Below are 27,289 nucleotides of genomic sequence, written 5' to 3'. Positions count from 1 at the left end.
ATTAGTGTTTGGAGTACTGGTTAAATGCATACTGGGCAGTGGCACAGAACCTCAAAAAAAAATTGATGTAGGGCATAACGGGCAAATGCATACCGGACAGTGGCACTGACCCTTAAAAAATCATCAGTGTAGGGCATACCGGGTAGTGGCACTTTAGACCTAGAATATACTTCAGACATTTACTAAAGCGACTATGTGATTGTCAACATTCATTGGTTGAACTCGGTATTCCAATTTCGGTCATTTACAATAACATATACACTTAAAAACAGAAGTTTACATTAACTATCAAGCTCACATATATTTTTTATTGATTTAAGTTATTTTAAATTTAGTTGAAAACATGCAGAAAAATAAAATCGTATGTTTTCTATTTATGACATTTATGAATTTCTTTAACATAAGAGACAATTTCTCGTTAACTTAACATAAAAATTTAAACAACACAAATTTTAACCGTTAGTAATAACTACGAAAACTAATTAATAATTTATATTTTTAAGATGGAAAAAAAATCCATTCCAATTATGAAATGCATTTATTTTGAATCGTTATAATCATGTCATAAACTCCTACATTTTTTATTCCTTTTATTATATAAGCTTAACTATTTTATTCATGCTTAACTAAATGCAAAATCTTTCTAAACATTTTTTTTCATAAAATAAATCCCTTCATAATCCTCAATTCTTCAGTCTAAGAGCAAATTAATGAAAAATAAATTTATTCGCAAAATAATACCTGTCTTAAAAATTATAATCGAGAGTTTCCAATCACTTCATTGTTCTCCTCTGTCATAAGATATTTAAAAAAATTATATATTTTTATTCTAACATGCTGTTCTATGAATGTTAATCATTTTTTCTGACATAGGTTGAATTGAATTTTATTAGTATTATTTTTTATATATTTCAAATAGTTCGAACTTATTGGCAAATATTCGCAAAAGATAAAGATTTCAATTGAGCTTAGACAAAAGAAGAATTTATCAAATAATTTTTATATGAAGTCATTTATTTATACATAATATTGAAAGTCTGTAAAAATTTTTAAAATTTGAGAAAAAAAAGGACCAATTAGGATAACGTTTTTCTCAGCAGTTGATTGCGAAATATTATAGATTGTTTACGGAGTTACAACTTGCCTGTAATTCACAGTTTTTGCACCCATTTTAATATTTTACTGTTGTTGTTGCTGTTGTCGTAGTCCATTAAAGCAAGGGATACGATTGTTCTTGTTTCATCCATGGCCAAGATTTCGAATTTTGCCTCACCCATACCTCAAAACCGTTTATAGGACGGACTTCCATTCATTCATCCACAGATCGTAATTTTGACTTGAATCAAAATTCAGTCCCCCTAGAGGTATGATTTGTTATGGGAACATGGAGGACTTTGTGACCCGACAGATTTAATGGAACCAGTCACCATTTACTACACGAGGAGTCTTCCGATGGCTGGATTCGAACTCCCATTCTCACGATCCATTTCATTGATAAACTGTGAAGAAGAACCTTTACATGATCGACTTTTCCCGTTCTTTGCTAATATGGCTTATTTTTATGATTTTTTTTTTCATCTCCCAACGTCTTCATGCAATATTGAAAAAAATAACGTCAAATAGCAAAATAACGTCAAAATAGCATCATAACAAAAAATTCATTTCCTGGAGAAATAGAAGTAGATGAAATAAAATTTTCTCAACAGTAATTTTATAATGCATTTTCTCTAATTTCATAAGCAAAATCGAATTTTACAATTTCATATGTACAGAAAGTCCAACAGTAGCATCAAAACTTTGGTAAAGGGTTCCTTGGCAAACCGAAATTTTTGATATATGGGATCCCTGATTAAATACAAGTTTTTATAAATAATAAATAAACAGGTTGGAAGGTTTTAAATGATTTCCCAAATGACGATCACGAACTATAACAACAAAAAGATTTAAAAATGTAAGTTTTGAAGAAAAAAAGTTTTTGACTCTTCGTTGATCTAATAGCATTCTTGAAGACCATTATTGAAAAAGTCCACTGTTCCCTTAATGAATTTTTAATGTCCACTTGTGTCTTTACGTTTCTATATTTGGAGTTTTACACTTATTGTTCATACAGAGAGATAATCTAGATCTAAACTTCCTGGACAACGTTTTTCTTATTTTCCATTTTTTTTTCATCGATTTTCGTTTTGCGAAATTTAATTTGTTTAATACTGAGTTGTTTGTAAGCAGAGCCTTTCTTACAAATATATTTAGATTCCTTGACAAACACTGAATGCCATATTAGTTTCAAGAAAAATTTAAAAAGAGAAAAAAATAAATTCCAAAATTTAAAAAAGCAACTTCTATATAATTCTGCACAGAGAAGTAAGAAATAAAATAATGAGTGTAACTTAAAAGTATCGAATTGATATGATTTCGGATAGAATTTTCATTGGCTCTGTCGCACACGCACACTCTTATTTTTAACGACAATTTGTAGGAGTTTGCCTGAATTTTGTTGATACGGTATCCTCCTTCAAAAGTAATCTGGTGCTGCAGTCGGTTAAGGTTCGCTGGTTTTAAACCAGTAAAACCTTAATCGAGCTGGGGAAGTGAGTTTCCTCCTAGAGCGGCTGACAAGACAACCAACGTGAACGCCAGCAAGGTGCAGGTTAAATCTATGGTGGTTGATAGTCCACCTCTCAGTGGTTGTGGTGTGGGAAAGTGGGAGGAACTGTCCACGTCGTCGGAACGAAATGGCGATTATGAAGCATTCCACTCATGGCTGTTGAACACCTTGGCTGGCCATGGTGTGATAGGTGGATAATTGGGCACTTGCACTTTAAGAAGAAGAAGATCTCGAATACCCACACACGTGACCTATTACATCAGCTCCAGTAAGCAGCAAAATGGCGTGTTAAAATTGAGCTAAGTTTCACCTCATAAATTAGAATGTAAATTATTGTTAAATTAATTAACTACAGTGCCATATCACACATCGTATTTGTTGAAATATAACTCTTTCTCGTCTACTTCTTTCACTTAACTTAGATTTATTATTTGTTTATGTATTTCATAGTAACCGTGATGAATTTTTTTTTTTTTTTGTGTACCTGGCAACTTTGATGCATAATTAATTTGTTTATGTTCTGTCTTTGTCCTGTACTTGTGTTAAATAAGAAATATAGGGTGAAAGAATTAAAATCTTTGTGTAAGATTATAGAAAGTGTCACTTAAGGAAATTGATACTTAACTTGACTCGAAATAGAATGGAAAGAACAGTTGCAAGCGTAAACAAATGACACGTTTTAACAACCTATCAGGATCGATATACCGGCACTACGTCACTTGAAGATATCCCATTATTGCGAAGCAATCATCGGGGTTGGTGAGCGGCAGCGAATAGGGGGATTACCCTTCCATTCATACTTAAAAATATAATTTTAACACTAAATTTAGTATATAATGCATCCTTTTATACAATCTATTAGATTATGCACTGTTATAAATAATTTCTCGAACAGCAGAAATGCGAATGCTATATGAAATTGTCGCTCGCATTATAAAAATAACGTATTCACTTAAAATAAATAATTAGACCCTTGTTATGTTATGAAATAATTAGATCCTAAAATTCGTGATGGAAAATATATATTGTATCATCAATACATACGAGAAGGTTAGTTGCGGTAACATGTGGGAATGACATGATGCGGTCAAATATTGACTTTATATATGGACCATAAAATGAAGAAAACAAGATCATATCTCGATAAACTGTTTCGTTTCGAGTCTAATGAGAGAAGTTATTGCCTGCGTGTTATTGTTTACTGGAAATAAAACGATTCATTATTTAGATAATTAGAATTTCTTTATCACTCGCATAATTTAAAGGGGAAATATACTGGGTAACCTAATGAAGGCTGACAGTTTAGTAAAAAATTTACAGCAGAAAAAAATGGTTAAAAATTTTTATAGAAGTAAAAATAATTTATTAACCGAATATTTTTTATTATTTATTTCTTTAAAAATCATAGATAAATTCGTCCTAGCATTATGCTTTCTTCTTACCAGCAATAGAGAGTTTGTGTTTTAAAACCTTAGGAACATGATAGTATACAGTACATCCAAAAACACGCTAATAACTATAGTTCTGCACATTATTGAAGAATAATTCTTTAGGAACTTCGGTTTTACCTTTTCTGGGAGTAAGTTAGCAACATGTGCTGCATAAGCTATTGCTTCAGCACGAAAATTGAAGACAATTTTACTATCGTAGATTAACGGATGCGCTCTGCCTAACAAGACAATTAGCTCGCTCGGCCTTACCTTAACTTTCTGGGCTGTAAGGTATCGATTTTTCATGAGTAAATTCACATTTCCATTAAAATAATTCTAAAGATCTTTAGTTACAAATTAAAGACCGTTATCGCAACGAAACCTCTCAATTTTCTTGCTCAGTAAATTCTCGATTTTGAAACTTACTATTTTATCAAACGCTTCGGTTTTATTTTTAAGAAAATAAGTAAAGCACATGACTGAATAATCATCTACTAATATCAAACAAATATTTCGTCTTATCTATAAACTCAATTCGAATTGTCCCACACATGTCACCACTGCATCAAATCTAAAGTAGATGGATTTTGAGGAATTAAAACTCTAGGATGAGTTTTTCTGGTAATTTTACAAATATGAAATTCGTATTTTAATGCATTATCAACCTTTAAATTTAACAGTTTACACATTTTTTCATGTTTTCAGGATTTAAGTAACATGAACTTGCGTGCGATATTACATTTAATTCTGCGTTATTTAATTTGGTTGCACTCCCAAATATGTAAATGTTTGTCTCCATTGAGTTTTAACTTAATTTATAGTCTTCTATTTGCTTTTAATACCTTTAAAACTACACGTAGAGTGAGCAAAAAAAACAAGAAAAATGGAACGAACCAACCTGAATAACTTTTGATCTAATGATCCGATCTTCACGCTCTAGGACTGACTCAAGTTAGAAGATTCAAGGAGATTACCTCAAATGTGCTAATTAATAAGTACGACAATATTTTAAGTTACGAAATCAGACAAAAAAAAACATAATTTCCTTGAATAAGCATACCTTTTTTCAACGGATTCCGATTTCTGATCCTCGAAATACAGGGAATAGGCTCAATCTGGGAAATATGATCCCCTCAGTTTTGTCAGAGGAGAGTAATTCAAAATTTGAATGCGTTAACGTTAATGTTAATTTTATTTTTTACGTTTTCGTACTTTTTAAGCGAATTGAAAAAAAATTTTTGCATACAATTATAAAATTAGTTTATCTAAAGACAATTTCATGCAAAAAATAAATTTTACTAAAAATTCATTATTTTTTATTACTTTATTTAATAATAGTCGAAACAATTTTGAATTGTAAGGCATGCAACTTTTTACATAATTCTAAAAAATGCAATTTTACATGGCAAAATACAAAAATGAGCAAAATCAGTCAAAATCGGTTTCTGAGATTCAATTTCTCTGGAATTATTCGACCAATTTACCTCACATTTTGCATTTTGCATTGCAAAATTATAATCTTTAAAATGATGCTACAAAATATATGCCTTACTATTAAACAATTTTTCAGGCCATCATTCAATAAAATAATAAATAATACATATTTACTAAGAATTACTTTTTACATGGAATTACCTTCGGATAAACGAATTTTATAGTTGCGTGCAAACATTTTTCAATTCAATTAAAACGTTTTCGAGATATAAAGAAATAAGCGAAAAGTAACATTAACATAAATGGGTCAAAACTTTGGATCGCTCTCCTGACCAAACTATGGGCACCATATTTCTCAGATAGAGGCCACCCCCTCTATATTGGGGGTCAGGAATCTGAAATCAGACTAAAAAAAGGTACGTTTATTCAGAGAAAGTACGTTTTGTATCTAATTTCGTAACATGTCGCCTGCACTTATTAATTAGCATATTTGAGGTCAGCCCCCGAGCCATTAAGATTGAGACCTAGAACGATCATTAGATAAAAAGTTATTCAGGGTGGTCGGGGTTTTCTTTTACGCACTGTACATTCATTAGAAGCGAAAGTTAATACTGAGTTTGAATTGATCTAATATTATATCCTTTCTCCATTAAACAAGTATCTGATAGTAAATTATGACAAAATTCTGAAACATTACTCCGATTAATTTTTGTATTGTTACTCAATGAAATAGTTCAAACAGTTCCAATTCCTTCTGTATTCAGTACTGCTTGCTCGATATATTTTACTGTCACTCAACTCAAGGAATTCAAACCATCTTTACACATATGAGATGTAGCCCCACTGTCCTGGATCCAACAACCATCCACTAGTCCTTGGTGTACTAAGGAAAACACAGCGAAGCACTATTAGATACTAAATTCAGAACAGTTGTTATATAGTTGATTCGCGTATGAGGAAATCATAGCCTACATAACGTAACATACGCAATCTATCCAATAAGAGAGAATAATAGATTAATTATTATTTTGTATTGAAATAAAATAAAAGATGTCATTTTACGCAAAATATACACTTTAATTCATTTTTAAAAAAAATTTTGCTGAATATTCTCCAGAATAGTTTGTGTTCTCCTTTTGAATCAAAACTCTACAAGTTCGTGGAGAAATTTTTTCTTAACATTTTCTTTCCCGGAATTTATTTATTTATTTACTTATCTTCAAATTTGAATTTTTCCAACTTGTATTCTGTTAAATTATTTTATACGTATTTTTGCGCTTGAAAAAATAAAAAATAAGCATTATAAAACAAGAGCACTTTATTGGAAAATAATTAGCATATAATTAGTATTTATTTTGCGTAAGCATTGCTCATACTCTTCTTATCCCCTTCTCAGTAGTAATAAACAAATCACAAACTTCTTTCCTTTTGATATACTTAATGCAATATTTGAATGACCCCTAAACAGCTGAACTTTTAAGTGTCATTGTGTGTCAAAGTTGTCATCTTATTATGTGTGTTGCAGGTATGTTCGAAGCATGAGGAGGTTTGAGAATGGTGGAAGGTAGTCCGAGGAGGGTGACAGTAACCAACACAAGTATCAAGATTCCTTTGGACCTCTCAGAAGACGAGGAGGGACAACACCCACCCCTGCATACCAAATTCGGTAATTTTCTCCTCTTTTTCTTGATATTTTATGTAAAAAAAAGTAATAGCTAAGTACTTTTTAAATAGAAATAGTCATCTCAAGGTTGCACAATTCCCCAGCCTCCACACTTTCCTCCTCTTCATTTTCAGGGTTTCGGTACATCTTGCTTTTTCACTACGTTTCAGTAAGAAGTCACATGCCAGTAAGTTTCAATTAGAAGTTGGAATGTACTGGTGTGGGGAAAAGCAGGATTTGCGGAAACCATGGTAAAAGAGAGTAAGAAAGTGTAGAGACTGGGAAAATTTTGTTGATTTGAAACGTCTATCTCAATTTAGAAAGAGTATAATCTGAGACAATTAAATGAATTTATTTCAAATACTATTTATTACATTTAATTACGTAGGCTTTCTAACAAAAACCTACGTTTGTTAACCACTTGCTGAGCATTGACTTAATGGTCAACTAGGGTGATCAACTTATAGAAGGGAATGCGTGAGTTATTTTTTTTATCCTATTATTTTCTTGTGCCATGCTTTTTTGTACACATATCATAAAATTCACATTGTTCATATGTTTTTCATTATGCTACAACTAAAAATAAATGCAATTAAATATTTTTAACATGACTTTAAATTTTATTTAGAAGGTTCTCCGTGTATTTTGAGATCCAAACTGACAGAACGAATGACAATTTGTAAAATAAATTAAATATTTAACTGATTAGTTTCAAAAAACAAAATTGCGTATTTTGTTAATGATGAGTGCCAGTGTTTTATTATAATAATTTCTTAAAATATCTGTACATAACACTGGTATGTGCAATTAGGTACTTGCTCTTCAAGAAAAAGAAGATCACAAATTCCCACATATATGACCAATGATGTCAGCGTCAGCTGATCGCTTATAAGCAAAACGGAGTGTTAAAGTTAAGATAATTTTCTTCACTTAAGTTGAAATGTTAATTAACGTGATCCTAATATGGTGCCGTATCACACAATAATTTTTTGAAATCAATTTCTTTCTCGTCTTTTTCCATTTCTTAGCTTAGATTTGTTATTTGTTTTGTGTATTTTATTGTGACCGTGATATATTTTTATTTTGTGTACCTGGAAACTTCGATACATAGTTAGTTTGTTTATGTTCTACGTGGCTTCGAGCCTGTCTTTGTGTTTAAATAGGAAATATTTAAAGAAAAATTGAAATCTTTGTGAAAGAATCTCCGTCAAAGATTATAGAATGTGTCACTTAAGAAAAATGATACTTGACTGGCTTGGCTCACTAGAAATAAACTGAAAGAACACTTCCCAACGTAAAAAAATTCCACGTTTCGACAACCAATCAGGATCGAGATACAACACTACATCACTTGAAGGTATCCTATTATAAAATTTAACATTATATTTATTTCAACATTTCAAAATTTTCATAAATTTTAGTGATTGCTAAAAAATATACACAAGAGAACACTTGACGCCTTTTAAAGAGAATTTCTTTCCAATGTAGTCCATTGCCTAGCAACCATGTGGAAGGAGGAATCCAGTTTAAACAGAGAAGTTTACCAGACTCTTTTCTAGCAAAGGAAAAGAATGTGATGAAATTCCTTTTGAGCAGTGGGTTAGTTGCCAAAATACTCCCTAAACAACCCAGACTGTTCCCTTATCAAAAACAATTTTAATATAAAATTGGAAAAATTAAAAATGTATCACAAAATTAATAAAACTAGAAAAAATTTAATTCATAGTTTGTCAACATATAATTTATAAAATTAAGAAAAATTTTAATGTATAGTATGGGAAATTAGAAAGAAATTTATATATGTAATTCATAAAATTTTCGCCGTTTTTAACAAAATCGTTTTCTGGGAAATGATTAGAACCAGCATTTCATGAAATTGAGGAAATTCCTCACTTCTTATGAGAATACGAAATGCGCCAAAAGCGTTAAGCTGAGTGCAGAATATCGATTAATACATTGCAATATATTAATACATGCCAATATACAAATATATTAATACATACCAATTTTGGAAATACAACAAAAATTAAAAGGTGTTTGAGCAATTAAATTTTCATATCGCCAAGTTAGCTCAGGACAATTGCTTGATGAGACGACGAATGAGGGCTTAAACAAACCAACTTAAATGCCATTCTCACTGCATGTGATCCATGCACCTCCAATCACCATCGACAGATAATGAAAACATGATTGGTTAAAAATAGTGTCCTGCGAAAAACTTACCAATCAGGTTCTTTCTCTTGTTCGACACTGATTTGAGATGCTTGAATCACATGAAGTATGAACGGTCCCTAACCTTGCAAATCGTCAGATTATCAGAAGATCGTCAGAAAATCAGATTACGGAACATTGGAAAACTCACAGGATGCAATTGATGACACATGAGTGACATTACATCAAGTATTTTACAGTTCGCGTTTCGTCAGAAATCATGTAATTTCCTGATGTCAAAAATAACGACAGGTAGCTTTTCGATAACTAAATCATCAAAAAAGACAGTTAATTTCTAAGAGTGTTGATTACAAAAATTAATTATTGTTTAAACCAAATGCATCAATGATATTGAATAACTTTTATGGTAATACTAAAAATTATTGTTATTATTATTTTGTAGATAACTTCAAAAAACATGAAACCGAACCGTCCGACGGAAGTCCATGTGAGTCCAGGTGGAAGAAACTCCGCACCACTGTTCAACTGGGCAATGCTGTTACTCACCATAGAAAACCGCCCCTCAAAAGGGAGGATTCTTTTCTAAAGCGTTTCTCAACGCGACCTCCAAACATAATCCTTTGTGACAAAGATCCGGCAAAAGCTCACAACTGGATATACCGTGTCGCCAGGGCAACAGTTCTCAATCCGGACGAATCCCTCAAGTTCTGGTGGTTGTGGCTCGTAACGTTCTGTGGCCTTTACAATAGCTGGACTCTTATTGTCCGGCAAGCCTTCCCGGAATTGCAAGAGGCCCACACTGTACTGTGGAAAGTGCTCGATGGGTGTTCGGATGCTGTGTACTTTTTGGATATCGCTGTGCAATTTAGAACTGGATATCTGGAACAGGGTATCATGGTTCGCGATGCGACTCAGCTGGCTAAACACTATGTTATGTCACGTGATTTCTTCTTAGATGTCGGGGCTCTTCTCCCTCTCAGCTATATACCCAGTTTAGGAGAATCTCCACTACTACGTTTTCCAAGGTAATCTTATAATCAAAGTTTTTTATGTACACTAAATCAATATAATTTTATTTTGTCAGACCTGAAGTGAAAAACTTACGATGCATCACTTTTGAGAGACGTGTGGGGAGAAATTGAAGGTACCCAAGTCAAAATATTTTACTGTTTTCCATTGAGGGATCAATATAATCTTGATGGTAACCATAAGTAATTCCATCATGAACCATTAAATTTTTGATGGTAACCAACATAAGTAACCATTTACCCAATGTAGGAATTCGGACTTATTTATGATGGCCCAACAAAAGAATAGCTACAGATTTTGATGGTTTGTTCATGTTGAACCTCCAGAAATTTCCAGGCTATTTTTTGACATATTTCTAACACTTTTATTCAGCCAACTAAATTTTAAAAGACACAGCAAAAAAGAAATGAACTTTAATTAATGCAAATAAGACATTTACATACCTAAATAAGTTGATACATGAAACAACTTTCATGATTAGTCCCGATACACTGAGACCGAGTTGTAGCGTCGTAAATACGAGTCGTAATACGCGTCGTAAATCTGTCTTTTACCGATGCTGTCAGTTTCAACATGGAAGTATTTCTCGATCCCACTTCACAGTTTATGGTGTATCTGAAATAAAATTATCTTTCATTTAACTAAACTTTGGGATAATGAGAAACTTCGCACCAAATACTGGTTAAAGATTCACCCAGTTTTCTTACATTATAAGTGACCATGAAAATAAAATATTTTCGTATCTTATACAAATTATTGACTAAAGTTACTCTTACAAAATATTTTGAAAAATCATTCACTGTACACCTATTCCAGAAATGCCTTTTAACAGTTTAGATGTGAAAAATTAGACAGAGAAAAATATATCTGCAGTTTTAAGTCATATAATTATTGAAAATATCGCTGATAACATACCAGGAAAAAAACATTTTGAAACTCAAACATACATTTTTAAACATATTCTCTTCTTTACTAATCATCAACATAATATCACGTATAAACAAACCAACCATGGCTGACTGATGATAAAGCCTTTGATAAACTTTTAAAATAGCGTCCGTCTTTTCCATGCGACCTTTGTGCCGCTTTCGATTTTGATTGGTAGTCACGAATCACGTGTTTAAACAGTCGCTATTTTGTTGACTGGTTTGAACGATGAAGTATCATTGTACTCGATCTGTTTTTTTTTCGATTTTCGCTTTTCTTTTTACGTAATTTGTTTCATGCTTTTAAATTAATAATGACAAATTGTTGCGAATTAGGGTGTTCCAATGAGTCAAAATTAGACTTTAAATTATATCGCTTACATGTTGAAGATCGCAATAAAGAACGATGGAAATTATGGCTGCGTAGAACTGGCAGAGATAAATGGATTCCAAACGATACTAAGTACGAGAAAATTTTATAGTAAGGAAAGATTTTTTTAAAAAAAGTAATTGTTCCGTTTAGAATAGAAACTCAGGCTTTCTACATTGTGAGTTGCGGCTACAAGAGAGTCACCAAGATGGCGGCGTGTTGCTACTTGATTTACGTATCCAGGGCTTTAACTGACAAGAGTAAAAACTCCTTCCAAATCTTCAATATGCAGGGAGCTTAGTAATTTATCAGTACGAAATCTTATATCCGAAAGTACATTATTCAGAAGGATCCTTTTTCTGAAAACGTCTTAACAATGAATTCCGATTTATGGAATCATATGATTTTAAATGTGTTTAATGGAATTGAATGGTTTTAAATTGCTAAAACCAGTGTGAATTCATTCTAACAACAGTGATATTAATTAAACTTTTTAAAAAATTCTCCATTTCATTGCATGTTATTAGAATTCTGTGGCAGTAAATTGTATTTGGTGATAATCTTCCATAAGACCTAACAATTTATAAGACAAAGCATAAAGCACGAGAATTTAAAAATTACTGTTATCCGGGGTTACTTAGTGACAAGCACGTTGCGGTGTTAAATAGCTTTCATCATCAACAACAAAAGTTATTTTTTTTGCAAATCTCAGAGAAAGTATAAGGTTGTAAAACAGCTGTCATATCAGTGATAATTTATACTTGTTGACCTACTAAAATTTTTAGTTGATTGTGTTTCGTTTGCTCTCAGCGATGATCTTTGTCACATCTCATCTGAAGTACATATTTACAGTATCCATCAACTAATATAACATTCTAAATTCCTTGCATAATGAACATATTTCAGTTAGAAATTTAAAGCTTTATAATTTGCAGTTTATTTTATATGTTATGATAACCAACGGCATTGAAAGTTAAGATGGTGACTCTGTGTTAATTTTTGGTTAAGTGTTGATAAAAAATGAGGGCGGTAGTCCAAACTGTGAAGATAAACTGATGTGGACAGTGTTTGGTATCGCACCAATATGTGATGTACCTTACTTAACTGTGTAGTACGGTAATGGCTCTACTTTGTTGCTTTGCACATTTTGTTCTTCCGATATTTTCTCACATTATTTTTGGTTTGCGTTTTATATTTATTAAATTTATTTTATTTAATTTAAATTATATTTTTATATGCTAATAACTGTTTATATATTGTCTACATTTAATTTTTATTACATTTATTATTATGACATAAATAATATTTCTTTTAAAAGTGTTTTGCAAACATTTTTGCAGCGCCGTCTATCGATCCGTAAAGTAACTACACAGTTAAATAAAGTGGATCGCATATTGGGATAATCCGGCACCACAATATCAATAAAAAATGTAAAGAAAAATGCCTGATCCAATGATGAAACAGAAAGAACTAATACGTATTTTGCTGTTTACTACTTTTAGCAAACTGTCCGCTAGACGGATGCTTGCAGATACCCTTTTTGTTCACGCAATGTGCAGGGATGAGATTAGCCAAAAGGCAAAAAAGCTGAATTTCCACGATACTAAATTTTACGCAAGCGCAACCCTTTAACAATAAATTCCAGACAGTTTAAGGTAATAAATAATGTGTTGACATACAATTGTGTACTAATCAATTATTATATAAATGATTACATTGATACTTAATATTTAGTGAAAATAGAAATTTCCAATTGAAAAAATAAAGCTGGAAATTATATTTTTCCTCAGTTCACATAAGAGACAATTATTACTTGAAAAACTACCTGGTTTAGCAAATTAAAACTACTGAGAATACACATTAAAATTTCATTTCTTTTAATAAATACTGTTATGTGATTTATAGCAAATATATCAGTAATATTACTTTTTAAATTATATTCGGAAAAAAAAAACTTTAACAATGGACCGAATCATTATGTTCATATTATAGTCTAATCTAACTAGAGCCCTCTGAAACATATCAATAACAGTGAAGTAGAAATATATAGTAACTCCTTAACATACAAAAATTGCTATTTTAGTTTGAAAAATTACATGACAATCAGCAACTGTTTAGATAATGGTTTTTTATTTAATAAGAATTTTGCATTTTATAGCATAAATAACGGCAATTATAAATAAAATTTTGATGATGAGTTAATTAACTCTTTTTCCAAAAAAAAAAATTAAATTAAATCCCTTTTTAAGTGATTGCTTTTGTTTGTTATATCTTTTATGTTTGCTATATTTAGTCGTTAAGCTATCTTCAAACATCTTGTGACAAATCCTATTTTTTCTTCCTTGCAAAGCACAGAATGTAAGTTTTGAGTATATTCCCTTCCAGTTTCTCTGATGTTGTAACACTTACATATACTAATAATCGTAGTTAGAAAAACAGTCACCTTTATAGTAACTAATTTTTAAAAAAATTTACTTCTTACAAGAATCGCGATAGTTGATATTAAAATTGCGTGAATATGAATAACAATTATGGATTTTGAAATCACATGAATATGAAACTAGATATACGATTTTGAAAATGAGAAAATACAAACTGGGATATAGAATTTTTAAAACGCGTAAATACAAATCACGATTCATAATTTTTAGATCACGTAAATACGAATCATGATGCGTAATTTTTAGATTGCATAAATAAGAATTATGATGCATAATTTTTAGAATGCGTGAATGCGAATCCCAATGCCTTATTTTAAAATCACGTATAAATACGAAAATCAATGTTTGATATTATAAACCGCATGAGCAAATCAAGACATTGAATTTTAAACTTGCGTGAATACGAATCGCTACATAGGTTTTTAAAAAGGCGTAAATACGAATCACAATATCAGATTTTTAAATCTCGTAAATAAGAATCGCAACGTACAATATTCAAATCGCGTGAATAAGAATCGCAACACGCAAATATGAAAAGCTATGTTTGATATTAAAATCGTGTGAATAAGAATCGAGATATTAGCAGATTCCAGGCTTGGGACTTCTAAAAGGCTTGTCGTTGTTGTTAATTTGCGTCGCACTAGAGCTGCACAATGGGCTATTGGCGACGGTCTGGGAAACATCCCGGAGGATGATCCGAAGTCATGCCATCACAATTTTGATCCTGTGCGGAGGCTAAAAGGCTTGTCAGAAGCAGCGTCGTTTGAACTGTGAAAATCGGATCTATCTGGAGGGCGGGTAAAAAATTCGGAAAATCTTATCTGCTGCGTGTAAAAGGGGAGAAAATAGTTAAAATAAGCAAAAATGAGAAAGGATTGATAGCTATGTAGTTTGAATTTTCTGAAAAAGCGGAATACTTATAAAAAAAACAGTGAAATTTTTAGAAAATCTGAATTTTTCATTTAAAAAAAAAAGCTGAAATTTAAGAGATAAAAGTAAAAAAAGCGGAAATCAGCTAAAAAGCGGAAAAATCTCATCCCTGACGTGCGTATGGTTGACTGAATGTAAACAATAACAAACTTCCTAAAACCGGAAGAGATTTAGAAAACTGCTAGTGTATCCTTCCGCTTATGTTTTGCTTACGAAGACATGTGTGAACAGGCTTAATATTCTAGGAAGTTTAATTATTTGGACTCATATTTAAATTTACGCTTAAATTTACCATTCATCAGAGTCCTCAAACAGGTCGTGCGCTTAAAACAAATTTAACAAAATTAGTATCACAGCATAAATAAAGTGTAAGGTTTGCCATGTTTTGAGTGTTATCCCTTATTTGGCTATAATTGTGTAAAACAGCGCCGTTTGTTATATTTTGGGTAGCATCGTAGCAAGCATGCGGAGTCTTCCAAATTCATTTGTTGTTTATTTAGTTGAAAGTTAAATTGAAAGAACGCGTTATATTGAAAACACTATAAATATACCAATATTGCATGGAGCGTTTTTTCAAGCTTAGGCATAAAATTTTGTCGGAAATAGTAATCCGGAAGTCTTACGGCGAATTTTGACACAGCGCCATCTGCGCTTTGTTTTACACGGTCAACCATCCGTTGGACATCATTGGACCAGCAGATTTTGTCGGGTGACGTCGAAGCAATTTTTAGTGACGCCGAAGCAATTTTTTTTAATCTCTCCTTACCATCTGAAATAAAGTTTTATTCATCAACCTAAAGAGAGTAGTGTAATTATTATTGTAAAATAATCACTCTATAAGAAATTTGAAGTTAAAAAATGAAGTCGCATTACAAGTACTTTATACCGAAATGGTATACTGAAGTACAATAGACCACTCTTGGTTCTTGGTGCTTCATTTCACCCAGAGAACTATTTGGCGCACTTTTTTACTATTTGGCGTAAACTATCTGCCACCTTTCTTAGTATTTAATAACATTAAAATTAGTTATTACAGTAGGATATGAAACTCATAAAAGTCAATACAGTTGGTTACAAAAAAGAGTACAAATTCATAAATTTATGATGTATACTAATTCTTAAAATACAATTAGTTAGTAAATCAAACTTAAACCTATCCCAGAAGAAATACTAAGACGAATTAAACTAGGTTTAACGAAATCGAAGCAGATAAAAATAATACATTACAAAATCCTTCAATACAGTTCACAGAAATTTAAAAATTAAGATGTAGTTATTCTCATTGCACAACTAAAACGAAGCTTAATTCCGTCCCTCCCCCGTAGTGGTCATTCGGGGGGGGGGGAGTGGATGACCCGAAGTGCGCGTTTGCAACTGCTCAGTAAGAAAATAGACACCCAGTACAGAAACTCGCCCACTGTGAATGGCAACACTAAGCATCGAGAGCCAAGGAGGCTTTATACGAATTTATTTTAGGTTTGGGATGGCACAAAAGGGTGCCAGATGTAAGGTGCTGTACGCGCAGAGCAGCAACCCCGTAACAATCGAAATCAGCTTCCTTCTGGAGGCCGAAAGCAAAGTTTATTGAGTTAAAGCGAATTACAAATTACAGGCAAAGGTTAGACATGTTCACAATGCCATCAAATACAGAGTAGAATAGAAAAATAAAAAACAATACAAATAGCAAAACAACAAGAAACGTATTTACAGACGTAAAGTTGACGTAATTATAACATATTTACAAAGCTATTTACAAGGTGAAGACACAAGATCTATTTGCATGACTATTTCAACGAATTAGTTTGATTTCAATTTTTTTCTTCTTCTAACCATAATTATCGCTCTTTTGTAATTGGGTTTAAAAATCAAATTTTTTGTAGAAAAATAAATGTATTTTTTTACCTGGAACAGACATGATTAAGTATTTATTTTTCGCCCCGAAAAATGATAATGAAATTAGTTTTTTTAATGAAAATTTGCTTTTTTAATTAAGAAGTTATAGAGTTACTATTATTATTATACAATATTTATTAATTTAAAATAAACTTATTTATTAAAAAATTATTTCTTACCATTTATATGATCATTATATCAATATTAAATACATATGTTGCATCAACTAGGCTATAGAAGAATCAAATCTTTAAAAAAGTTTTCACTCTGATATTTTAAACTCTTCTCCCTCTTCTAAACCCAGTGGGAGATTTTTCGTATCGTCAAACATTTAAATCTCATTCCCTCAAAAGTATTTGGGAGTGTGAATGCCATTCAACGTGTCGAAAAATAAACAAAAATTTCAAAACCGATACTCCAGGAAAGAGCCATAACGACATTCAACGGTACAAAACTTTTTTATTGGCAAAATATCAGGAGATACTTTTTGATTCTTTCGTTATTTCCTTGTGGAATACAGACGATTATTTTCATCGCTCCGAAATCGTCTGCTCGGAAAATTGAAGAAAAAATCGGTAGCGCTTTGTTGACATTTAAGTTTCAAATACTACTAGGAAAGAAGGAATCAACATTTTCTCTGTTCGCTGCCTTTCTTTCTTTAATTTTTTTTCTTCTTTATCGAACTTTCTGAGCTTGAAAACTAGTACCATAAATAGAAAACGTCGAAGAGTAGTGAAGCAGAAATGGAAAAGAAAAGCTTTGTGTCCCTCTCAAAAAACAATTAAATTGCTTATATTCAAAAGAAAATATTCTTTTTAATATGCATATTTCATTGTAGATAGTTATAGCCTTACGATATCGTCTGACTTTTACGAATATATTTTATTAAAACAAAACAGAACGATTTTGATGGTAGGAAAATAGACGGGAAAATGCAAGCAGCGAGTTTCTTTTATTTGCAATAAATCATTTAAATGGGGATATAAAAACATATTGCTATGTAGTAAGTATAAAAGAATTGTGAAAGGTTAATATGGTAATAAAGAAGATAATTGCTTAGACGAGTGGAAAATATATTCGAAATTGTAGTTTTTCCTTTAATCGAATAGTTAGGAATGAAGGGTTAGTTTAATAAGGATTAGTTTAATAAAGATCAAATCAATACGTAGATATGTTTTTAAAATTTATATTTTTAAATCAATTATTATAAAAATCTTGGCCAAAATATATTAAGTGTTAAAACGAGAACTTTTCAAGAGTAAAAACTCAAATCCATAAATCTAAAATTTCCCGTATTTAAAAGCGAATTTTATAAACATTCTAAATTTAAAGTTTCAAATTTACGGATCATTTTTCACTTTTATTTGTTATTGTTAAAAAAAGGTTCAGCTTTGAACTTATTGCTTATATGTTTCCTAAGTTACGTATCGGAAAATACCTGCACTGAATTTTGTCAAAAATGCACTTTCTAAAATAAAGCAGCCACAAAAGTATGTTCGGTTTTTTCAAAAAAAAACCTAGATTTGGTATTGAATTTTCACAAAGGAGTATCATTTTTTAATGAAATAACATCTTTTGTTGGCACACTGTGAGTTTAATCTGACGTGCACTAATTTCTTACGCAATAACAAAAATAAAATCTCTTCGTCGTGCAAAGAGAAAAACTGGGGTAAAGTTACAATAAAAGTTTCTTAAAAAAGAAAAACTGGGGTAAAGTTACAATAAAAAAACAACTTCGATTCAATTATCAGATGATTATATTTTGTATTTCAAAAGCATGTTCAATATGTTTTGTTTTATCTAGCTTTTACTTTTGTCAACATGTTGGTTGTGTTGTGACCAAGATTCGAAATTCTTGGTGATCCATTAATTTCGAGCCCGAAATTCCAGCCACCACACAATAATAATCCGTAGTTCATGGGACCAGCAATCAACGCAGAGGAATAGTGTGCTGTTTTAGTTTTTCGATTTCCTGCTATGGTCTGCGTTTTTGTTCACAAAATAACATATTTTATAACAATTCTTACGCCGACCGGCCTGTGTAGGGGTTAGGGAACTGCCTTTGCATCAAAAAGGTTCTGTGTTCGAATCCCGGGCGAGTCATGGCTGTTCTTTCCTTCTCTGTACTATCTGTCCTTACCGTGGGAGCAACGTTGGCCCACCTAATATGGTGCCCCTGAAAGAGTGGTCAACAAATCTGCCCTTCCGGTGCCTATATGACCTAGATCATTATCCAGGTGGGCATTGGAAAAAATAAATAAATAAATAACATATGTTACATTGTACATTCGTTTCGTTGTAATTTCTCACTTAAATTTACTTCATTAACTCTTTTTAGAAATAAAAATGTAATAGAGAAGTGTAAAGGAACCAGATGAAGTGTTTATTGACTAATAATGTCTGTTAGTTACTGATCTCTTGAACCAGTGACTAAATTTTCTAAATTTCTACCCCTGATTTTGACCATAGCCACTAAATCAAGGCCTCTCAGTAACTTTGCGACCTCATCACAGAAGTGCTCGGAGGGCATATTTGTATTAAGAGAAAATTATAATAAATGCTCAAATCTTTCATGAGCTGAGTAAAATATTTTTGCTTTAACTAATTTACAAGTACTTAAATATTTGTAAGTGGTGAATTTTTCGCTTTTATTAGAATAATAATTAGAATTAAATTATTAGAATAATTTATTAGAATTATGCATTTCATTATAACTCAAAATATAAATAAACATTTAGGACTATTTGATGTTGTTATGAAACAATATTAATTGCATGTCATAAAAGGAAAGGTTTTTTACAAAAATTCTTACAAATAAAGCTCCACAACTTATCTAAATCTAAATAAAATCAAATTTGATTTTAACTCCTCAATGATTAAAGGATCAAAGTATCATCAGAACAATTTTTTTTTCAAATAAAATTAAAATAAACAACCTCTTAGTTGCATGACCTGCACATTTTAATAAAAATCAATGAATTTTCAAAACTTAATAATATGACTCAAATTTTTTTTTAATTTTGAAAATGTATAAAACTCTTCCACTTTTTAAATCTTTAAAGCTTTTGATTTTTTTTCTCAAAAAGAAACTTTTTTTTTGCAGTAAATCTGAGCATTCGATTTGCTTATACATCAATTATAACAATTTCTATAGTTCCCTTTATTTTATTTTATAACCGTCGTTGAACAGCTGTTCTAATTTTTTGGGTTTACGACCAGAATCCAGAAGACAAGCTAGCTCCAGGAATTAAGTATTGGGAGAAATTTGCCTTCGTGGAGGAATTTTTGATGGAGCATGGTTAGCCTGATGGAGACTGAAAAAGAATCTAACCCATGATCTGTCTACCACTGAGCATATTTTACGTCGGCACTGTGACTGATGCGAGCCGGGTGCGGATTTGTATCGACCAGACTTCGATGGGATACGATCTCGGTTCGCTTTATTGGAAGGCGAACACTCTATCCCCTGAGCCACCATCGCTCATGGTTCCCTTTATATAAAACTGAAATGAAAAAATTTAAAAAATATCAAATGCACAGATATAAATAACATGATGTAAAAATTTTAATAACATTCAAAACACTTATTCAATGCATAATTTTATTTTAGGCTGATTTTGATAAAAAATTATCTTTAAGTTCCATCTACAACATAAAAAAATCGAAGGAGAATCGAATCAGAAATAGGGATTTAAATAACAGGTAAACGTAAAAAAGGCGTGCATGTGAAAAACTTTTGTTTTTGCTGAAAAAAACCACTGCCTTTTTTCTAAAAAAACGCTCAAAACTTCATAAATAATGCAGATAGAGAAATAAATTTTTTTCAGCGTGTTTGGAATTATTTGAAAATCTAACAGAAGCAATAAATTATTTTTCAATACTTTTGCCTATATTTCGTTAATGTGACTCCATAAAGTTAAACTATGAAATCTAATAACTAATTTTTAATTGTCTGAAAAAATCATTTACGACTTCGTCACAAGATACACTAAAGCAATTTGTCTCTGTTAGAAGGAATGTGTAATGCTATATGAAGCATGAACAACAGTTTCATTAAAACTCATTTAAAATTATTACCCAAAAGAATTTAAGTGACTAACAATAACTAAATTCCAATTTATTATTTTTTTGTTATTTGTATAGGAATTTTTCTGTATTCTAGAAAAATATTTGTGAAATTTAAATCAGATAATAGCATACTATCATTAAGAATAAATTAGCTTCAAGCGCCAGTCAACATGGTTATTAAAGTTTTCTTTCTTTTAGAAATAAAATTAAACTGTTTATGTTAGTAGTTTCTTAAATAATAAAAGTTTAGCTCTTTAATGACATCTGTAATTTATTTTCGAGGATAGTTTTGTATTTGGTTCGAATTCATAATTATTTAAACAAGCAAATGATGTTTGAATTTCTTTCATTTTTTGGCAAAAATTTTGCAAAGTATGAATGTTTTGCTAATTTTATATTTTAATATTTACTAACAAGTAATAATCAGTACCCGAAGCATTGTAATTCTTAAATACGATTTTCTTTCATTATGTAATAAGAATCTCTGGCTGCTGTCAATAAGCGGGAGGGTGACCACTTTGATCAGCCTGTGTAGAGACCGTGTGTGCACGGTATCGGTCTTCGTTCAACTGTACTACCGTCGGTCTATCAAATCAGGGGAGCCATCCCCTCTGCAGGGGATCAAAATTGCTATGTCATGTCTTCGGATTATCCTTAGGGATGTTTCCCTGACCGTCACCAATAGCCCATTGAGCAGCTCTAAGTGTGACGTAAAATAAAGTAGGGGAGAGGGGGGCACATGTGAACAAATTTTTTTATTTCTTCATTTTTCAAAAAATATCATCAATTTTTCATAGTAAAGAAGTCCATATGTTTAAATAGTCTTTTCTTTGTCTTATGGAATTTTTTGAGATTTTTCAATAAAATATTTCTTTACTTTATAATATTTTAGAAAAATGACTTCAATTGTTCACATGTGCCCCCATTGGGGGCACATGTGAACATGCCTGGGGCACATATGAACAAGATTAAAAACACAAAGCAATCATCATATTTCAAAGAAAAAAAATCATTATTATTACAGATATAGATACGCATTATACAGAAGGGGTTGTAGCTTACTATGTGAATTTAAATTGTACAACAGTACTGTCAATAAGAAAATAATTTTTCAGCTGTACAATAATTTTTCCGTTATTGGGTTTTTCGCACCTTCATGTTCCAAGGGAGCTGTAATGGGCCTTTTTCTTTCTTCTCTAATACTCTTTCATGCTTTTTTTTCATTTTTTCTATCTTTTCATTTGTAGCTTTAGCAATTCTATTTTCTCCGGTGTATCAGTTAATATGCGTGATGCGCGATCAACCATTTAATAAAAAAAAAATTTTTTTAAAGGAAAAATTTATTAATTAATTATGGAAAATTAAATAATAATAATTTTAAATGCATACATGTTTTTTAAACTTATAATATCATGAGGATAATAATCTTAATACTGTGTAGGGGCACTTGTGAACTGTTCACATCTGCCCCAGATCTTTTGTTCACAAGTGCCCCATCATCCTTCTTAAATCTAACTTGAAAAATAAAGAATTTTTAATTGAGTAAAAAAAAAAGAATAATTGTCATAAACTTACCTGAATGTTCATATAATGATCTGCAATAGTTAATTTTAGTTTATTAGTTGATTTATATTATGCTTTCACTTGAAGAAGTGAGTGATTATAATATATACAACACCAGCTGATACAAAGAAATTGTCAGAATAGAACAACAAAATGTCTCATTGTTCTGAAAGTTTTTCAGAGAGGTAGGACTAGTACTGACATCAATTGAAAATTTTTCGAGATTTTTTATTTCAATTCATATTGGTAAAACATACCATGTTCACATGTGCCCCCTGTTCACATGTGCCCCCCTCTCCCCTACCTTCCTACCTACCTAAAATTGGCGGCTACTCAATAAAAAACTACTATTGTGACGTCACTGAAAGACCTTGGTGATCTCAACGGCCTTATTTCTCGGTTACTATGTTCTGATCCACAAGGCAAATCTTAAGTACATATTAAAATTGATAACAAGTTTAAACATGAAGTTTTGCTCTTCAACTTAACTAGATTAGTAAACTAATTGTCCCTATCATGACCAATCACCATTCCTAGAGCTCTATCTTCGAACAGTCATGGTAGGAATGCCACGTAATTTTGACCCTGTCAGACGACGTGGACAGCGCCTGCGCTAATATAGCTTTCTCAGCACATCAAGTTTCAACTTTGTATTTGCATTCCTGCGATCTTTGGAGTGGCTCACACGGTATTTTTTTACAATAACAGTTAAGAATTCTGGGACTTATAATCGAATGTTTCTTTTATTTCACCGTACTCTTTGTGCATACATTTCATTTGGAACTTCGTAATTTTAAGTTTCTAATTCTAATAGTTTATAGAGAGATAAATCCAGGATGCATTATCAAAATAATTTACAATAATCGTATTTTCAGATACTTCTAGTTTAAAAACAATAACCTTCATATTTATTTTAAAATATTTAATGAGAAATATTGTATTTCTGCGACCCATCTTATTTTTAATTCCACGCTTTTTCATTAAAAACGTTTTATCTACTTATACAATATTATCTTTGAAAAGGCAATAAGAAATAAACTCTATCATTTTGAAATTTAAAGGCATTCAATAACATTCGGTATTGAATGACGTGATTTGATAGAAGTATCGCCCATTAAGATAACAAATCATTTCGGTTTTGGCGGAACTTTTCTCTTCCACTTAGTCCGAAATACGTATCGAGTAATGACGTAGTACATCATCCATCACTGGATTCATTACATCACGCGACAGCTTTAAAATCGCTATCAGTTTGCTGACATCATTAGAATATTATAAATGGCACTCACTTTTCAAAATGGCAGTTTTCTCAGAAAGTGCCTCGAGCATAAAACATATAAACAGTTTAGGGCTCAAAGCAAAGCAAATTTATAACTAGCGAATGAACTTTCATTTTGATCAATAAAAACAGATTTTTGTAAATTGTTAGGTTCTTGAATAGAATTCGAAATTTGAAATTGAATTGAATCGTGACTTCGTCTAGTTTTAAGATCGGACTCTTTCCCTTCCAAACTTAAAATTCATTTGTACAAAATTAAAAATTCATTTTACACAATTTACACTTGGTTTAATGAAAGCATTTTTGACGAAGCAGCTTACGTGTATTTTATGAGCATTTGAAATGTATTTATCATCAAAGATAAAAAGGAGGAGTACCAAATTTATACTCGATGAAATCTGAACAACATAATCGTAATTAACATCATACAAGATTCCAGCCGTTAAAGATAGATGAAAAAGTTTTAAAAAAAAGCGGAAGGAAACAAATTTTTGCAATAGTATATGTGCTACTGTGAATGACCGAAATGGGTTGTTGTTGACTTTCACCGGTGAATGTTGATAATCACATAATAGCTTTGGTAAATGTCTGAAATATATACTATGTCTAGTCTGAAATATATACTATACTATGTAAAATCAATTGGTAAATCAACAACTGACGCAATACAGTACGTTTATTTATGTTGCCCTAGAGATGCAAAATGGGCTATTGGCGTCGGTCTGAAAAACATTCCTGAGGATGATCTGGAGACTACATACGTACGTCACATCCCGTTTTACAGGGAAGACGCATTCACACACCATCCATCCTCAGATCGTAATTTTGACCTAAACCAGAGCACGATCAATCTCCGGGTTCAATACCCCCAGCGGTATTAATTTGTTATTGGAACTTGGAGAACTTTGTGACCCTGATAGATTTAGGGAGCACCAGTCACCATTTTGTACACGGGGGTTCTTCTACCAGCGGGGATCGAATTCACGACCTCTCGGACGTGGTCCCACTGCCCTACCAGCCAGGCTATCTGAGATACGCAATACAGAGTGAGAACATTGAAAGTAATTCAAATCGGTCTTAATAGAACAGAAATGATAGAACTTGAATCTTAAGAAAGTCTGTAATATAATTGAGATATACTGTGTGGCCAATTAACTATGGTTAACTTACAGTTTCGTGAAAATAAGTTGTTGCAACAAAATATTGCCGCAAGAGAATTACTATTTAAAAACTGCGTTCTAACAGCTCTCCGAATGTCATGTTCAATAACCCAAAATATTGTGTGAATTCAAATCGAGCATTCATATACATTTCAAAAATTGTAGTTATCTATATCACAACAGCAATAAATGCAAATGCTTTACACCAAACTCGCATACATTCACACCATTTGAGAATATTTTCGCTTCTAAAAACACCAATTTTAGGGTATTTAGTGTATCATCTGTAGATTGTTTACAATCGAGTACGAAATATCGTGAGTTTGTTGTTGTTTTGCACGTTGGTATTCATCTGCAGAAACGAAAATTCACCGTTGCATAATGCTCGTATGTTTTTAGTTGTGTAAAAAGGATATTATTTTAGTTTTTAAAAATCTACCAATTTCTAATAATTCCTGTTAACTTAAGCCTAATTCGAATTCATCTTAACATTCTCTCTGCACTGCGCTTAATTTTGGTTAGCAAGAAAATTTATTTAACGTGGATATAAATCCTAAATGAATTGTTCATATTTCAAATTTTGTAGTAAAAATAACTTTACGTACACTTTGTGTCATATCTCAATGTACTTTTAAATTTTAGTGTTATTAAACATCAAAAATGGTGGGCAGCTACTTTTCTACCAAGGATAAGATAGTGAACAAGAACATCCCTTGTATTTCTTTTCACCAAACACCAAGGAATTATCAGTGGTGCTCCATTACACGCCTCTAAAAGTAGTTGCCTTTATTTTTGGGTTAAAATACACTACAATTTTATTACAGTGTACGAAACAAGGAAAAAGTGTATGAAACTTTACTTTCTTCGAGTATTAGGTTTAACTACATAGTAATTTTTTATATAATGAACACGGAAATGCTTTAAAAATCACAACTGTTCAAATGAAATAATTTATTTTAGTAATGTAGTTAAACAGCTGATTTTCGTACAGTGTTTAAGGTTATATCATAGTTCAACTCATTAACTTGTAATTTTGAACTCAACCCAGAAGACTTGAGAACTCTCGTATCAAATATTGGAATAAACTTGTCTTGACCAAGTTCGTTTTGAGAGAAACTGGCATATATTTGCATTACATAAACATGACAACCTCCCATGGTTAGCCCGACAGCATGGAGACTATAATCCTTGATCTGAGGATATCTTTTGTCAGCACTGTGGTTGGTGATAGAAGTACGAGAAGTGAACAGTTATCACCGGGATCACTCCTCGTGTTTGACCGCTTTATTCACTGAACTAACTCTGCTTTCTAAAGAAATATTGTTAGAAATGTTTGCTTCTACTTAAGACTATATCTAATTCCAACGATATTTTTATAAAGTTATCCTTACTGCATCATTTGTTTTGCTTTGAAGAAATAAGGAAACATTTTGGATTTTTTAAAATCCTTCTAGGATTTAAAAGGTGTTCCACTTTCTCAACATTTTTAGAATGAATTTAAAAACTTTATCTTCATTAAGAGACATTTCCAAATATTTAAAAAAGGAGAAAAAATAAAAACTCTAACGAAATCTGGCAAATCACTGATGAAGATGTTAAAATCAGTTTGGTTGCCTAATGAAGCTTGAAGATGTTTCTAATAATCGCAATTTAAGTCTCCGTGTGTTTTCTCCAGCTTGAATTAACATAGTTTTAACATTTCTGATGTTAAAATACACTAAAATTTTTAACCGTGTAATGGTAGATGGATAAAAAAGAAAAAGAAAATCATTATCTGATTTATTTTGGGCCCTTTATTTCGAATGCACGGTAACCTTAATTAAGTCCTATAATGATGATGTTCTACCCTAGTGCCGTGGGACACTTTCATTAAGATAATGGGTCTTTGGGATTGTTAAAGATTGGTTTTTATATTTTCCCAGCATCTTCAGATGATCTAAACCCTATTGAGCATTTGTGGAATGCAACTGAAAAAGCCTTTTGACAACTAGATTCAGAACTACTTTCATACTACAACAAAATTATACCCAAAATCTCAGTTATAGTTCATATTAAAAATAACGCCTGTATTAAAGGAAGCGATGAAATGATGCTGTCATAATACATTGTTATGTAAAAGTATCTTATGAGAAAGCAATTATCTTTATTACACCGACTAAAAACATATAACAGTTGACTTTTATTTTGGAGGAACACATTGGCGTTTCAATTAAAATGCAAATGCTACCTTTAGAGTGCATATTTTGGGCCCATGTCAGACACCCCGTGTAGTAAATGGTGACTGGTGCACGTTAAATCTGTCGGGTCACAAAGTTATCCACGTTCC

General features: G+C 31.6%; 1 protein-coding gene across 1 annotated transcript in view; it reads left to right on the top strand.

Moving 5' to 3' along the window:
- LOC107445401 (uncharacterized) overlaps positions 1 to 27,289 on the top strand; it is a 223,121-nt gene that overhangs the window by 78,167 nt on the left and 117,665 nt on the right. Inside the window, exons 2-3 of the mRNA XM_087149754.1 lie at positions 6,995 to 7,135; positions 9,747 to 10,329. Coding sequence (XP_087005880.1) covers positions 7,024 to 7,135; positions 9,747 to 10,329 — 695 coding nt within the window. The 5' untranslated portion in view covers positions 6,995 to 7,023. The remainder of the gene's footprint in view (positions 1 to 6,994; positions 7,136 to 9,746; positions 10,330 to 27,289) is intronic.

Source organism: Parasteatoda tepidariorum, chromosome 8, assembly GCF_982258835.1.
Source record: "Parasteatoda tepidariorum strain Cologne lab strain chromosome 8, Ptep-v5.0, whole genome shotgun sequence".
In the NCBI taxonomy this organism is placed as follows: domain Eukaryota; kingdom Metazoa; phylum Arthropoda; class Arachnida; order Araneae; family Theridiidae; genus Parasteatoda; species Parasteatoda tepidariorum.
This window is presented reverse-complemented; position numbering and strand designations above follow the sequence as displayed.